Source organism: Takifugu flavidus, chromosome 1, assembly GCF_003711565.1.
Source record: "Takifugu flavidus isolate HTHZ2018 chromosome 1, ASM371156v2, whole genome shotgun sequence".
In the NCBI taxonomy this organism is placed as follows: Eukaryota; Metazoa; Chordata; class Actinopteri; order Tetraodontiformes; family Tetraodontidae; genus Takifugu; species Takifugu flavidus.
In genome coordinates, this window is record NC_079520.1 from 24,365,913 (window position 1) to 24,382,366 (window position 16,454).

At 45.5% G+C, this 16,454-nt stretch overlaps 1 protein-coding gene across 4 annotated transcripts in view; it reads right to left on the reverse strand.

Annotated features, from left to right (window-relative positions):
- The window catches only part of pald1a (phosphatase domain containing paladin 1a), a 33,963-nt gene that overhangs the window by 12,328 nt on the left and 5,181 nt on the right, over positions 1 to 16,454 (reverse strand). For 3 of the 4 annotated variants that reach the window (XM_057025755.1, XM_057025745.1, XM_057025764.1), the window contains 17 exons: positions 13,272 to 13,469; positions 12,965 to 13,067; positions 11,797 to 11,976; positions 11,205 to 11,369; positions 10,948 to 11,108; positions 10,439 to 10,514; positions 9,691 to 9,845; positions 9,413 to 9,506; positions 9,207 to 9,311; positions 9,007 to 9,102; positions 8,783 to 8,917; positions 8,596 to 8,712; positions 8,149 to 8,328; positions 7,880 to 8,077; positions 7,493 to 7,633; positions 7,344 to 7,415; positions 6,181 to 6,321 (listed from right to left, as the gene is read on the reverse strand). In XM_057025755.1, coding sequence (XP_056881735.1) covers positions 6,181 to 6,321; positions 7,344 to 7,415; positions 7,493 to 7,633; positions 7,880 to 8,077; positions 8,149 to 8,328; positions 8,596 to 8,712; positions 8,783 to 8,917; positions 9,007 to 9,102; positions 9,207 to 9,311; positions 9,413 to 9,506; positions 9,691 to 9,845; positions 10,439 to 10,514; positions 10,948 to 11,108; positions 11,205 to 11,369; positions 11,797 to 11,976; positions 12,965 to 13,067; positions 13,272 to 13,456 — 2,304 coding nt within the window. In that variant the 5' untranslated portion in view covers positions 13,457 to 13,469. Of the gene's footprint in view, positions 1 to 6,180; positions 6,322 to 7,343; positions 7,416 to 7,492; positions 7,634 to 7,879; positions 8,078 to 8,148; positions 8,329 to 8,595; positions 8,713 to 8,782; positions 8,918 to 9,006; positions 9,103 to 9,206; positions 9,312 to 9,412; positions 9,507 to 9,690; positions 9,846 to 10,438; positions 10,515 to 10,947; positions 11,109 to 11,204; positions 11,370 to 11,796; positions 11,977 to 12,964; positions 13,068 to 13,271; positions 13,470 to 15,578; positions 16,410 to 16,454 lie in introns of those variants that run through there. The other variant, XM_057025736.1, reaches the window with a different exon arrangement.

Consider the following 16,454-nt stretch of genomic DNA (forward strand, 5'->3'; position numbering starts at 1 on the left):
CTCCGCTCTCAGAATGCTGGTCTACTAGTGGTTCCCAGAGTTTCTAGGAGTAGAATGGGGGGCCGAGCATTTAGCTACCAGGCCCCCCTGCTATGGAACCAGCTCCCTGCCCCCCTATTCATTTACAGGTATCGCCGCCTTCGGAGCTGCATAATGACCTCCGGCCCCGCTGACCCGCTGTATAGTGTATTTTTGTGTGGTTTCTGTGCTCTGTGCCTCTCCTCTCCTCTCTCTCCTCTCCTCTCCTCTCCTCTCCTCTCCTCTCTCTCCTCTCCTCTCCTCTCCTCTCCTCTCCTCTCCTCTCCTCTCTTACCCAGCCCCCCATCAGCAGGAGGGTCCCCCTACATGAGCCTGGTCCTGCTCAAGGTTTCTTCCTGTTAAAGGGGAGTATTTCCTTGCCACTGTTGCTTTCTGGGGTTAGGCCCTGGGATTCTGGAAAGCGCCTTGAAACAATTTTGATTGTATAAGACGCTATATAAATAAAGATTTATTTGATTTGATTCGATTAACTTTTAATGGGTTCACACCCCTTTTTTCCTGTGTCTGATGTGAGGCAGTTTGTAATTTAGCTGGTTTTCTTTTCTATTGTTACCATTGAGTATGTAATCAGTGCTAAACAGGCATTTGACATTTTTTTGTGAGAATTTAGCCTTTTCTGGTGAAAATGAACTGCGTCACATGTCTGGAGAGGAGAAATTCACAAAGCCACAGGGGGAGACAGTGCTCATCAACTTAGCCTACACTGAGACTGGAATATCTGCCCACTTTAACCACATGCTTTATGGTACATTCTCAATGTGCACATGTCTGGCAACAGACCTCATAGACACTCCCACTGCAAATCAATCATTTATTGAGCTATCAAATATCTTTTTCTTGCAAACTCAGCAGAGGAGCCATAAAATGACAGGTCTGCATGCTAGAGCAAGGCAGATATTTGATATTTTATAGCCTGCGGAGACTTTGTAGTAATGGTGATGGGTAATTAGAAACATTTCTTTAAAGGGGCACGATACTGCTTGTGTGATATCTGACAATGCAGGTCTAAAACCCCATTCTGAAGGTGGTTTTTAAAGAAGTCTGGCGGCACCTAATCCACAACTGTCTTGATTTTTTTTTTAAAAGCCGTAAAGCCGTGACCAATTGCCAAGAGCACAACAGATATTTTTGGAACTCAAACCCAAACCTGAGATGCAGATGTCGAAAGAAACCCCCAGAGACAGCACCACCCTTTGATTTTAGCACAAGCAGTGCCGAACCTCCTTTCTGGATCCAGCCCCTTCTTGTTCCAATTTACAGATATAACATCTGTCAAGCTCCGCCCCAAATATTACAGCTGTTCTGTTCTTGATACTCCAATGGAAGGGTGTAAGGTTTATCTTAGTGTCTAACTGATCTTTTTTGCAGTTAAAATGCACAAAATGCACCTCTTTGTGGATATTCAACACAAGATTTTTCAACCTGGACTCTTCTTTACATCACTCTCTCTATCTTGTGAGCCAATCTTACCTTTCATTTGCATACTATTATCCCTGGCATCCAAATCAGTGGGATTCTAATGGCAATTTTAACAGAATTGAATGCAGGAAGCAGATGTTTCATGTCCCTTCTGGGAAAGAAACACCAGTTTGACCCGGCAGGTCTGAATGTTCCTTGCAGCATGTGTGAGTCGCTGGCACTTTGAGCTTTCGCGTTAACACGGGGATCATCTGTCGCTCCGCATATAGATATACATATATTCCACATGGTCGGCATTTAAGCAACCGCCCTGTCGGACCTTTCTTCCTGTAGGCATGTATTCAGTGCCAGTGTTTAGTTAGTGTGAAATCTTAAATTAAAAAATGGTTTGGGGCTTAGTGGGATCTTTCAGACAGTATGTCCGCAGCTACTGCATGCACGCTTCATCACTCATGCACGGTAGGTTTTTTTTAACTGGTCTGGCTGCCCGGGGCTCTGACAGCTTTACTGTGAGAGGGCAGGAAATGGCGGCTCTTCTATGTAGTGTTAAAGTCTGAAGCGTAGTCCTGGGGCCTGCGGTTGGACAGGGGGTAGAGGGCGTGAGGAAGGTCGGGGCAAAGGGCAGGCTGGGGCGGTTCAGTTATTTGGGGTATAAGGGGACAGACTAGCAGGAGGAAATAATGATTTCTAAAGCAGGCAGGATGCAAAGGGAGCACAAGTGCTTCATCCCCATTAGGGAATTTTTTTAAAGACACACACAACATTTTTTCGATGACTACAATAGCCTCAGTCAGCGATGAAAAGCAATTGCATACACTAATTACGAAGGACAAGAAAACCTTTTTGAATTATCCTTCAAGGTCCTGGGTGTTGAATACGATTTCCACCCATGCTTACATTTTCCCTCCAGCAACATAAGCCCCTCTGATTGGAAATTCCTTCCTTTGCATTTCCACATTAGAAACACACATGTCCTCATTATCCTGTGACTTCTTAATGAATATGAGCTGTCCAGGTTACCCAGAATGCATCTTACACTGCTTAGAAGAGGTATATTTTATATTTTCTTAAAAAAAGACCTCTATAGATGGAGGGTAGGGTTGTTTTTTACTGAGATGTATGGGTAGCCCACTGTCTTATTGTATCTAAATTTGCTTGACTGTGCAAAGAACAATAACAGCAGGTGGGAAAATGTGTATTGGCTGACAGTGATTCTCAATTAGGGGTTTTGAAGCAGTCGAAAAGAGCTATAAATCCCTGATAACACACTGAATGAGATTTTTGCTGATTAGTTCTTTACACATTCTGCTTTCCCCTGACAAAGAGTTGGAAACTGGGAAAACAGATCCATATCCATCTCGATGGCTGCACATTAGGAAATATGGATCTGCATGTGTCGGTCTGACAGCTGCAGCCCACATCCAACCAAACCAACAGTTTCTAATTAAGGCACATCGTCTTTGAGTGACAGGAAAAGCATCCATCATGATCAGATCATGACTTCTCTCATCAGTCATTGCCAATTAGACAGCAAGAGACACATTAAATGCTCTTATTTTGATATATTGAGAGTATCATTTTTGAAGTCTTTTTACAGCTGTGGAAACTCCCTAAATGAGCTCCCGACTCGCCGCAGCTGCCTCCCGTCTTCGGCTGCACCAACAAACGCGTGCATATAGATCCTAACTCCCAACTGCACGAACTCATTAAGCACAGAGACTCAGTTGTATCCATGCCCAGATGTTTGTCTAGCTGCACCTGCTCAGGTGGGATTCAGGTCGTAAGAAGTCATTTCGTGGGCGGCAGCAGTGAATACCGCTATTGGCATTAGCATCTGAATGTCTGGAAATGTAAAAAAAACACCTGCAGCTCTCCCACTTTGCTCTGAAGACCTGCCTCATTTCAGGAGCTGTGAGTAAACATGAAGTGTGGGTAAGAAAAAGAACCTGCCTCTGATTAAGGGTGGGATTATTTCACAGCCAATATTGCCTTTGGCCGGGACTGACCCCCCCTTTAACTGACCCACTGAGGCTAATAGGAGAAAACGTAACACAAAGGCACTTGAGCCAAGTGAGAAATGTGTGGACGGGATCCCAAAAACATGGGAAGAAAGCATTTGCTTTGCGCATTCTCCATATTAATGTGGTCAAAGACTTACAAATAGAAGTCCCCACTGGTTTGTTCCTTTCTTTCCCACTCCAACTCCTCGTTTTCGTTCAATCTGATCCCTTTTTTTTCACTCCTCAGCATGATTCATCTAGCTGTCAGTGCTGCGGTGGTCCCCTCAACCTCTAAGAAACACAGAACACTTGGGCCCAAGCCTGCTCTCCTCTTCTTCCTCTCCTAAAGACGTTCACTACCTAAAACCTGCCTGCATTCTCCCCTTTCTGAAAATATTTTTCCACTGCCCCGTCCAAGCCATGAGGGCCTTTCTTTGGAGACGTGCACGCAGCGTGCTTTGCTGCTCATTCACTTTTCTCACCTCACCGGTGTAAAGTTTTCCATTTTTTTAAAAGCACATGCCAATAAGCATCAAGGAAAAAAGCATCAGAGTGAGATATCATGCTTTTTTTTTGGTTAAAATAAACACCTGAGGGGCTGAGTGGTAGGCAGCGGCCCTAAATGAGCAGTTCTGGATGGGACAAAACACAGGCGGCTATACACTTATCAGCTTAGAGGTCTCGAGGGCCCACTACAGCTAATGGACCAGGGCAGACAGGAGCCAACAAAGTGGATCCCAGCTAGAGAGATTAAACGAGATGCAAAAGCCTCTAACACTGTTTAGTGAAAGAACCGCTGAGGTTTGGCTGAGCGAGGTCAAGTAAGTGGGTTTTTGTAATCTCTGAATAACTCTGATGTAATCTGACATGGAGACCCTCCTGACGTGGGCTGCATGTGTGATTTGCCAGATGTGGGATAAGTCCTGATTTGCAGGGCGAGTGAGAAGGAGGATGCTCTTCAGGATGTGTACGAGTACTGGTAATACATTTTTTTCTTTCTTCACCAGACTGGATTCACAATGGAAGTGCACCATTAGATTGGTTTGGAGATATTTCTTCTCTATTTTCCAACCACTATCACAAAGGGAAAATGGTGCCTTGGAGGGGAAATGGCTATAAGGAGAAAGTGAGAGCGAGAGAGAGCGAGAGAGAGAGAGTGAAAGAGTGGGGGTGAAATGTCTGCCTGCTGGGTTCTAGCAACATCTGGCACTGTTTATCACCTGGTTCAAACAGGAAACGAAAGGCTGATACAGGAACACAGTGCCAACCTGAGGTCTGCTAGAGCAGGGTCTGCTAGAGCAGGGTTAATCTACCGGCATTATGACAGCATTTATGTCCTGAATGAGGAATTCCACTTGTAACACCACGAGCGCGAGTGAAATATCAGTGGACGTCTGGAGAAACCGCACTGAAAATGAAAGGAAACTAATACCTGGAGAGAATTCACACCGCCACATCAATTTGTAAAGTGTGGACGATGCTCACAAGCTCACAAAGATGTTAAAACGAGTGCATTTCTTTTCTCAAAACGTTTGGCAAAGCTGAGGTGATGAAATTACTGAAGTGATGAAGAAGGCAGCTTCTCCAGATGCCATCGCACGACAAAAAGACAGAAACTCAACTGACCCACTGGGTCAAACGACAGAAAATAAACTTTTGAAAATACTGGGGAATATGCGATTTCTCATTCACACTCGACCTGAGCTTTTTTATCCTCGAGTCAGGCATCACGCAGTGACAGAGAGAGCGAGGGAGAGAGAGAGAATATAGGGAAAAGACAAGTTCCATATAGAACAATGGGACCCTTTGATAGGAGGGAGACAGGACCGGGTGACTCCAAAGTGCTGAGACTGGCCGTGGGTGCACGGAGGCACAAATGAGTACAGTCTGCATTACAAATGGCTTAAACAGAGCTGTGCTCCTGCAGAGGCCACGGCATCAGGGGAAACCCATATACCATATGTATGTATGTCTTTTGAAGCCCCCACTGCCTTACTTGTTAAGGAATATCTCTGTATCCAGCAACACATTTATTTTTATCTCATCTTTTATGGAGCAAAAGCCATCCTCTTTATATCTGTGTGCCTGGATTTCCAACACCAACCCAAAAAGAAATCAAATCAGGTTGATACATGTTTAACTACAAATAGACCAGATGATTAAAGATTCTATTTATTAGTATTTGGACCAAAGGTGCCAGTGCGATGTGCAAAGGTCGACACATTAGATAATATTCCAAAAGGTCAAGGGTGATATTCTCATAACTAATTATTTGTTTATCTGTTTTTTTCCCCTCCATCTGCTGGAGGTTAACTGACCTTTAGTCATAATTTATATTGGAGCCGAAGCCATTTTCCACTTTGAGCAGCCAGAACCCAACATACAGCGCGAAGCATTCCTCTGTGATCCAAAGCTCATCCATGAAGAACATCCGCACGTATTCTTGTCGCCATCTATGAGACGGACGGAGAACTGCACCCGTATTCCTCTCCACCGGCTGTTTATGTCTCACGAAAAGGTGGGTCACATTTGTTCCCCCACGAACGCAAACACATAAGCATTACAGACATCTGCTATTTATTTTAAAGGTATGTGTCAGTCTGCTTTCAAACAGGGCGGTTTGTTTTTGGGCTTTAAAATATAAGAGGTGCATTTGAATGGCTGCAGGTGGTCACCTCCGGTGGAGAGGTGGAGGGTAACGGTCTAGGGAGGTGCGGCGTACCTGTCTGTATGTAGAAATGATAATCTCCCTCAGGTGGTAGTGCATGGGGGTCATGGTCTCGCTCACACAGTCCAGAGCCATGTCCACCTCCCGCTTCATCCGGTGGCCGTCAGGGAGCAAACGCACCAGCTGCATCACAACCTGCAACAGAGACAACGTTCGTTTAGTTCAGAATGAAGCTTCAAAATTTGTCTTTAACCCCTTTGGATGTTACATCAATGTAATGAAGAGAGGCTTTAGTAATCTAGAGATTTCAGCGGCATCTTCGCATCTCCCTCAGAGGACACACATCGACCAGCTGCTAGGAATTTCGACTTTTCTAACGCTCCAAAGTGCTCTGAATGTTGGTCCTTGCAACATTTTTAGAGCTTACAATACTGGAAACTTCAATTTAATTTTTCTGCATGCTACATAATTGTTTTCATGGGGCCATCATGGAGATGGATTCTCATTTAGAAGCTTGAAAACAGTTTTTTTCATGGTCACGGAACTACCTGCTGCCCACATCTTTCTTTCTATTGTGTTATAATGAAGTACAGAAAATATTGTTTCGAAAATCACGTTACAAAAGCCGGGATATAAAACTCTAATTTAGCTGAAGATTTAGCAGCTAAAATGAGTAAACAATTTAGTAAAGAAAGAGTTTCTGCTCTTGAAGATTTAATAGTTTCTGCCCTTATCTCTATAAATCCTTCTTTCCACATTCACCCTCAAAGGTGAAAGTTACTTAAAACAAGGCGGCGTCGCTGTTAATATCAAGCATCCTTCACAGTCTGAGTTGGAGGCCAGTGAGCTTTCTGCTCCTCCCAGAAACTCCCGCTGTGAATGGCATGTGGTATTATTTGCCTGCACAGTGTGGCCTCTCTCCCCGTTTCCATGTTTACAGCACAGAAGGCAACCAGCAGGTTCCAACTCCTGATTTACTGTCACAGCTATTGAAAAAAACACCAAGCAGAAAGAATTTGGCTTCTGTTGTGATTGAAGCCTGTTTAAAACCCTTTCTGACTACTTTCTTCAGTCTTGTTTACTAAAAGAAAAATGCATAACACATTTGTTTCGCTATTTAGCCCAAAAGCCATGAAGAAAATCACCCTTTAAATGCTTCTATTTATGGAAACTTGGGTAATTGATACAACAATTTGTTATATGATGGCTAAACATACCTCAAATTCTCCTTTCGTGTACTTTGCATCAGGGACACTCACAATCTCGTCATCCGCAAACTCCGGAAAACCCTGCAGGTTTTACATCACATCAGGCGTTATGGCAATCGGGTGAAATCCTGAGCAGAACACTCAAGGCTGTGTCTTACGTTGAAGTGCCAGAGGGAGAGGACAGCGACAACCATGGCCGTTGTGGTCCTGCCTTTGCCGTTGGAGCAGTTGAAGACGAAGGCCGAGCGAGAGTCCTCGGCCAAGGCGCTCTTCATGGCCTCCAGGAGCTTATCAAAATCCTGCAACCAAGATCACAAGTCATTGCACTGTTTCCTCTCCATCCATTCATTTTTTGCTGCATGCGACTTCAAAATAGATCCAAAAAAAGAACATTAAATTAGCCGTTTTACTTTGTTACAGTCACGGTTAATAGAACTTGCGCCTGGTTCTGAGCGTTAACATTTTTAACCACTAGAGGGAGCACAGGACTTCCTTGGTGCCCCTGAAGCAGTTTCAAGTGTTCCTAAGTATATTTGCATCTTTACCTCCTCCCGGGGAGCGCTGCAGTCTGCCAGAGGAATGCGTTTGTAGACCAGACCCTGGTGGGAGCTTAAGTGCTGATTGAAGATCTCCCGAACCGTCAGGCAGCTCTTAAACATCTTCATCTGTTTCTCTTGTTCTAGCGTCACTTCGAGCCACTTCTGGGCTCTTAGGATCTCCTCCTTCAGAGATGTCTCTAGTTTCTGTGGGTTCAGAAAAGAAATATAAGAGCTTTTTTCTTAACTGCATGGACCCAGGCCAAACGTCGCTGTACCTCTATTAACAGAGGGTCAGGTGACGGGACAGCGATGTGCTGATCCAAACAGGAAGGCTCTCTTGGTGAGAAAATTTGACCATTTCCCTCCAGCACCAGCTCTTCCTGCAGGTTGACCCATAAGATGTGGCTATGCTTCCTCTTCTCGTCGGTTAGGTGGTCCAGAACGGCTCTCGCAGCCTATGATCAGAATAATAATCAGAAACTTCAACACACTTCTATGCCCCTCGCCTGCAGCTGGAGCTTACCCGCTGTGTCCCAATAATCTAATACATTGCAATATAGCACAATGGTCATAAAAAGTGAAGCACTGATACACAACTGAAGGAATTTAATGTTATTGTGGAGGCCTGTTATGCGTTAAAAAATCCTTAACTTGCTCACTGCCAAGTCATACAAACGCCGCATTATCTGAAAGCTCTTTAAGAATTGTAATAAGGTATCAACCTCAGATGTTGGCTGAGCCATCCCATAAACTGGCATCTTGGGCACTCGTCTGAAGTTGATGGCCTTCATCTCCTTCACGGTGCTGAGCACGTCTGGAGCCAAACACTCATCAGCAACCTGCGGGCACACGCATGAGGTTACAAGAAGGAGCCGTTGGCGTCCTGCACATCATGGCAGATCTCCTCACCAGGACGCGGGCCCCTTTGGTGACCAGTTCGGCCGGCGCCGACAATTCCGACAGGTCCATGCAAGACAGTAGCCTGTAGATCCATGGATGGCAGCACATCCACTGGCTGAAGCTGGACGCGAAGGCAAGAGGGTACTGCAGACATCCAAAGGTCAAAACTCTAAGAACCTTTCAACAGCTTGTGTGGTTTTAGGACAAAGAGGACGTCTGCAAGTTAAACAAACCTGTTCGTGAAGGTAGGCGTTGAATACAATCAAGTAGAAATAGCGCTCCAAGCTCTGAATGGTTCGACTGAGGAAGTAATCTTTGGTGCTGCTTCCCTAAGAGACAAACAGAAAAAGATTTACAGCTGCAGCTCATTCTCCTCCATTCAAGATCCATCATTTGACAAACAGCACCACCCTGTGTCCCCAGTACCACGCACCTGAATCTGATAATCTTCCCCGATCCCTTCCAGTTTGCTCTTGTTCTCGTATATTGCTTCTTTAATGTTGTGCATCTCGGAACACAAGAGGATAGCTTGGTCAACCTGTAAGAGAGGAGAAAGAAAGGACTCGCTAATACAGTGGAATTATTAAGTATTTTAATAAAGACCCCCCCCTCTTCCCAAATGAACTATATTTGGTTTACCTCTTCCATCACCTGTTGTCCATTGGACAACTTGTTGATTAAATTCTGGATGAGCTGGAACAATGGTTTGGGCTCTGGAGTTGTATTTTCAACTCTGTAAAATGCAGTAAACCAGGTATGAGGGCAAATGAAAAACCATTAAAAAAGATGGAAGATTATTACTGAAAGATTAAAATAAACAGCAGCTGATCCAGGGGTTTTAATTTAGGGGGTTCAGTTGGGCCGTATGTGCCTCTACTTGCCTCTACGAGAAGATAAAGTGTTCCTCAAGTACTTACTGGGGCTGTGGCTCTGTGTCGCCCCGCAGGCGATTCATGACCAGTGTGCCCAGTATCATGCCGAGGTTGGTTCGGCCAACGCCGACCTGGCAGCTGAAGAGGAGCGCTGGCAGCCGCCGGGGAACACTGTGGCCCACATTCAAACCGGCGCTCTCCTGAAAAACAGACAACAAATGGAAGAGAAATGCAAAACCCAGAATTAAAATGGAAATGAGCTCCAATTAGCATCATTCAGACTCGCTGCAAGATGGTTTTTATCAAGAGAAGTGGAGGGAGAGAAGCAGGATGCAGCTGAGCTTCAATCCAAACATTTTTTTTTTTTTAAAAGGAGCCAAACCACGTGGAAGTGGACTGGCTGCTTCAAGCCAGTCCAAAAAAGGACAAACTTAAATAAAAAGTACATCCTGTGTGACTGAAGGGCAGGACAGAAAGCAGACAGAGTGGATGATCGGATGAGTGAAAATGGAGGGAGCACAGACTGCAGGGTTTTTTTTTATTAAATCATAGCATTTAATGGATTTAAAACACAGAACCAAAAGGCTACATTCAGATCAGAAAAGGGGGAAAAAAAGAGCTGCGAAGGCTCCTTCTGTCCCTCAGTGAGACAGTCCAGATGCTCTCAAATATTCCAGGCATTAATAATTTTAATGACACTTCAAAACAAGAGCCCGTCAAGCAGAGCCCAACCAAAAAAGGGCTCGCGAAACGGCGGGCCGGAAGCGTGATTGACGTTTTTACCCCAGCTTACCCGAAGCATGTTAACAAATGCGTCAAAGTCTTCTTCGAGCGGCGCTCCTTCCACCGGCAATGGTAATCTGTAGTACCTGCGAGGCGACAGGAGGGTTACTGGGAGATAAATCGGTGCCTGCGCTGTGTCAATATTGCCTGACATGCACATACGAGCTAAAGTAAGCATTTATAATCGCCTGCAGGAGATGAGGGGGAGAGATGAAAAACAGCGGCTCGTTAAGCGCCGTCTGAAACAGTCAATTGCATAATTAAACATTAGAGGTTCTCCAGCGGGAGTGATATCCATCCCTCACCCTAGAGCAGCTTAATAACCCTGGCGGAGGCCCTGATCTGGCTGCAAGCAGGATACTGCAGCACGGAAAGCGCTGTCCCGTTTCTGGTGAGAAAGCAGCCGGCTTTTGCACAAACAAGCACCATTTCTAATCTGATCTATGATCTACACGAAGCAGCCGCACGTAATCCAACATGGCGGCTGAGAAGGGCCAATAAAGGGACTATGTAAACAACCTGTAGGCCGGCATGGTGAACATGGGCCGCTTGTAGACTTCCTCCGTCACATGGATGTCCTCCTCGCACGCGATGGAGATCCTCTGCGGCTCGTCTTTGAAGTACTCGATGTCGTTGTAGACGTAGAAAATGTTTTCGTTAAGCTTGGCAAAGTCGTGGAGCTGCGGGGAAAACCAGCAGAGGCGGTTTGTGCTGCTGCACGCGGATCGGACCGTTGGAAACCATATTAAACCAGGACAAAGAGTCCAAATCTTCACCTCCTTTCTGATCGTGAGCTCGAGGCCCTCCCTCAGCTCTTCCTTTTGGAGGCCGTGAAGGTTCTCGTGTAGGTTTTCCTTCCTTCTCGGGGTGTAAGGTAGAAAGTCGCCGTCCTTATGAAGGAAAAGCACCGGCTCCTCCCTCACGCAGAAGAACAAAACCTCCTGTTTGCGAGACAAGCATTCGTCAAACTAACTTAGCAAAAGCACTAATTTCTACAGGAAACTATCTGTTGTCACACGACCAGACGCTCATGAGTAATGAGTTTAGGGAGGCCGGACATGTAATTTTGTCTATTTTATTTCAATTAGGGTCAGCTTCTAGCTGCAGTAAGCATGGAGATGCAGTTTCCACTGCAACACATGACCACAAGTTTGTGTTTGCTCAGGTCTACGAATCCAGCCACAACCCCCGACGAGCACTTGACTCCTCAAATATTTACTGACTAGATGGCTGGGAAGACGGCCGGCTGAGCTGCAGCAGACAGGAACCTAGATGGGAGAATTAAGGCTGACCTGTCGGCGTCTAAACAGCTAATGCGAGCTCTGTTCCGTCTGTTAAGAGGTGCGGATGAACGACTGTATCACTGACCTCGTGTCCTTGAGCTTGGAGCCACTGGAGAACCTGTTTGAAGCCATTCAGGCTCGGCTGCCCCATTCCGTACAGAGGATAGGAACCCTTGACTTGACGGAAGTTGGGCGCTCCGCAGCTCCCGGAGGTGTTGAGAACGTCGGCTTTGCTGTACACATCCTGGACCATGAAGTACTCCCCCTGGAAATTTGCGGTTTACAGGGAAGCCTTTATTAAAGCTGGCATCAAAAAAGCGCTTGGGAAGTTGTAAAATGTTTTACTGGCAAATAAAACTCAGACTGAATCACTGGTACTCTCATGTAATGTGCTTAAAGTACTCACAATTTACAGGATGAGCCTGAATATTTGATGTAGTTTGATGAACTGCTGAAATGTGATCAGATCCATCCATGGACCCAAGCATCTCTTTTTAAATGTGTAAATCTGCTATTTAATCCTTAAGACCCAAACGAGCAAATGCTAGTGTACATCTGGTCTGGAACTGTTTTCCCGAGACCTTCAAAATAAGTAGCCTGTGGTAGGATAGCCAATTTAAGCTTCATGGTGCCAGTAAGTGTACATAATAAAGTACATTTATCATTGTAACTGCTGGGTTGTAAGAATAACTAATGACTTTAATTCAATTAGCCTATTCATAACTGGATTCCTGCTAATGCTACCAAACAGTCACATGCATTATAAATTTAAAGGCTGCTTCTAGTCGCGGAGGTAAAAGCAAAATGATAATCACGCAAACATGTTTGAGGTCTTGTAACAGCAAAATTAATAAATGTGCTATTATGTAATATCTTTAGGGAAAATGATGACTTGTGAATCGGTGTGCCTGCAGTGCCCTTTTTGACCACGGCGTGGCGCAGCAGTGGCATAACAGCAGCATTGTTAGGCTGAGTCCAATTTTAAGGGGCCTTTTTATGGAAGTTTTGGTTTCCATTTAAAGGGGACTATTGCTAAATCAATAGCTGGGTCAGCTGAATGGCCGGAGCAAAGGTGACGGAGCAGATCAAAGGGCTGATAGAGGGGTGACAACATTCCTCCTTTCAATGGCTGCCCCACATCATAAAACTACGCATGACAATGTCCTTCACCCCTCGCCAATTAGGTCATGTGAAATTGGCAAACAAAAAAGAAAGGGACGGCTGCAAGTTCTCGCAGCTCCCTTTGCCCTTACCCGCACGAGGTAGTGCTCAGGCATGGCGTCCGATATCCGACCCACTTTGTAGTTGGTCTTAAGGATGTCATCGTGGATCTGGAATTCTTGTCTGCAGTTATACCTGGAAGACAGGACAGCACAGCGGCTCTGGGTGGCAGTCAATTCAATTATCAGCTCGTGTTTGCCCAGCCTGGATTGACAAATGAGATGATAATGGGGGCAAACGTTTCAGCTGTGGCGTGTTTTGGGGGGTCGGGGTGTCTCCGTAGTGATCAAAGAGGATTAACACCAAATTGTCAGAACGCGGATTCCGGGAGGGACTTACGTGATGACGACAGGTGCAACTTTGTTGGTGATAATGGACTTGGCCTTGTTGTTGTGGATGTTGACCGTCTGGAAGGGGCTCATGCTAAGAGACTGCCTGCTGTCGGCCATTCCGTTGACGTGGACGCTCTCGAGCGGGGACGCTACAGAAACGGGCTGTGGTGCGGCGCTGGCAGTTGTACCCATGCTCCACAAACAGCTGTGAACGACATGGCTGTGGGCTCAAAGACAGGAAGCAAACACACTCGCACACATGCAGACGAGGGGAATGTATCTGGAGGCGGCGCCGCTCGAAGGCGTGTGACTATTTGTCCTGGGGACACTTGAAAACGTTTTATTTTTATCTCAGACAACTGTGTGAAACAACAAGAACTATTTAGGGAATCTAGAGACAAAAGTACTTTATATGTGATCCAGAATCTGGCTCATCTCAGCGATCCATTGGTTTTGAAAAGTACCAGGAGACAAGAGAAGACAACAAAGCAGCACGGACGCTGACGCGCTCACAGGTCTACGGCGAGGGGTTAAAATCCGGAATCTAAAATATATCAGGCAAAATCCATGTTGGGAGATTTTTATTATAATGAAACGGGGAACGTCTGACTGCCGCTGCCCACTCTCCCTGTCTGGAATGAGCTTTTTGTTGGCTTATGAGACACAGTTACGTTGCACGGAGCTCTCGACCGATGGAAAGCGGTGATGGTGTGGCTAAGATAGAGGGACGTGGCCGGCGCGTGGCAGAAGCGTGGAAAAGAATCGGAAAATAAGCAAGAACGGCAGGAAAACCTGGGAGTTAATTCCTACAAAGCCAACCGCGCATCTCATTTCCCATTAGGAATCACGGAGGATTACCAGCCTGGGTCAGGAGACGACCACAGAGCAACGAGAGACTTCAGGGGAGGCAGGAAGGGGGGGGGGGGTCTTTCACAGCCCACCAGGTATCTCCCAGAGGCTGATATAGCCTTCATTAATAGCTATATTGATTTTATCTAGTTGCAATACAGGTTAGCAGTGACAGGAGAAGTAATCTTTAATCAAGTCACTCAAACTGGGATTATCTACACCCAGTTCACCACCATGTAAAGAGTATAATAATACATTTTTTTAAATGATTTTATATATCTATGCTCCCTCTCTGCAGGCTGTCTGCAAATGCTTTTCAATACAATTAGTAGGTAAAACAGTCAAATTCAAACGTGTTGGCGCAGGAAACTTGACTTTAGCTCGAGTCAGCATAATGTCTGATTTTACCACTGATTAAACAGGCCAGATTGACGTTTCAATTACTGAGCCTACAATGTGTTAGTAGAAACACTTTGGTTTTGAAGAACCAAGCTTTCACACTATCCACGCTAGGCTAGGCTAACAGACGCTGTGGCAACCTCACACCCAGGGTACTAACAGGATATGTAAATATAAATGCCTCAGTCTTCGCATCAAATTAGCAAATTTTCCTCAAACTATTGTTTCCCTTTCGCGCATGAATGTCATCGAGCAATTTATGGGATACGGGAAAATTCCCATGGCCAAAACATGTTTTCATATCTGACAAACAGCCAGCTAGGGCTTTGCGATAAATTATACCATAAATATTGTCCGTTCAACAGGAACGCTTCAGAGTCTCTTAGGGGAGGGAAAAATGCAGAGTTCCAGCTGCTGAGGTCAAGTCAGCACTTATAATTACATCATTAACATCAAGGTTTTTTTTAAAAAACTGCTAAATGATAGCGTTGGTAAAGCCGCGCCAGTATGACGATATTTATATTTTAAATCATATGACTTTAGAGCCAGGGCACCACAAAGGTAAAGATCAATTCCACCTTAACCAACTGTGTTTGAGGAGGGAGAGCTGAGGGAGAGCAGGGTCATCTGGTTTGATCTCCACGCACGTCTGTGAGATCTCCGGCTCAGAGAGCACCCTCGATGAGGGGGCTTTGTGCTGCTCTGCACTTTAATGAGTCTGGGGCTGAGTGGGCATGTCAACCTCATACTCAGCGACCGTTTGATTCAGTGGTGAGTAATTCTTAAAAGAATCCAACATTCTCTATCTTCAAAAGTCAATGAGCGGTTTGAAATGAAAACTTTAAAAGCTGTGACAAAAATGTTATCAAGTCACTGAAGATTGGAAAGTGGCAGAATATCCACCCAAGTTCCCTAAAAGGAAGCTGCTGCTACCCTATTCTATTTCTGGCAGTACCACACACCAAAAGCAAGACCGCTGCCATCATTTTGTGAATTCTGTACCACAGGAAAGACAACAAAAGCCCGCCGCGGCAGAGGAATCCGCTAAAGAAAGCTGACATCTTACGTGTGGGATGAGGCTCGGTCCGAGCTCCGAGAGCCTTTTCTCTGCTGTTTGTTTTCCGACATGATCCTGAAGGAGTGTGAGAACTTGGCATCGCACGCAAAAAAGAAAACTGTCCTCTTTTGGAGCTCCTTTTGGATTCCCGTGCCCACCCCTATGTCTGCAGGGGAACTCCCCTTGCGGAAGCTGAAATGCCCGGCTCCCTGGTATTGGCCAGGAGTGCAGGACTGAGCTTTCGGGATACGCTCTCCTCCCCCTCGTCATATCTCCTATATGATTTTGGAGACTCATACAAAAAAAACTGATGTCTGGTTAAATAGGATCCGGTAAGTAATGGCACATCTGGCAGCCAGATGGACAAAGTTTAGCTCCGTCTCAGAGGGACAGGCTGCACAAAGACGAGCGTTGACTGTACGACATCAAAGGATGGGGCAGGAAAACAATGACCGAAATGAGTAAATGTTCAGATACCGTCCAGCAAAGTCAGACCTTTCGCTTTGCCGCTTCCCTGCAAACGCTAAATGAATGAGTGGATTCTCTGCAAAATAGAGCTGTGATGGACAAGAGGGTCGGCTTCCTAAAACAGTCCCAGCATTCCTCGGGGTAAGGTCAGACTTACATAACAAACCCAATTCCATCTGTCATTTTAAGGACATTTAATGAGTAGCTTTCCTTTAGCCGCCCACAGTCATGCAAGATAATATGCACGTTCCCATGTGGCTCAATCGAAGGCCACAAAACACTGATTATATATTCATCATTTCATTATATCGTAATGTATTACCAGCGTAGGGTACATGTGAAAATGAGGCTAAATGCGATTTCCTGCAGAAGCCTCCAAAGGAAGCACGATGCTAACGCTGCTACAGAACGACCACA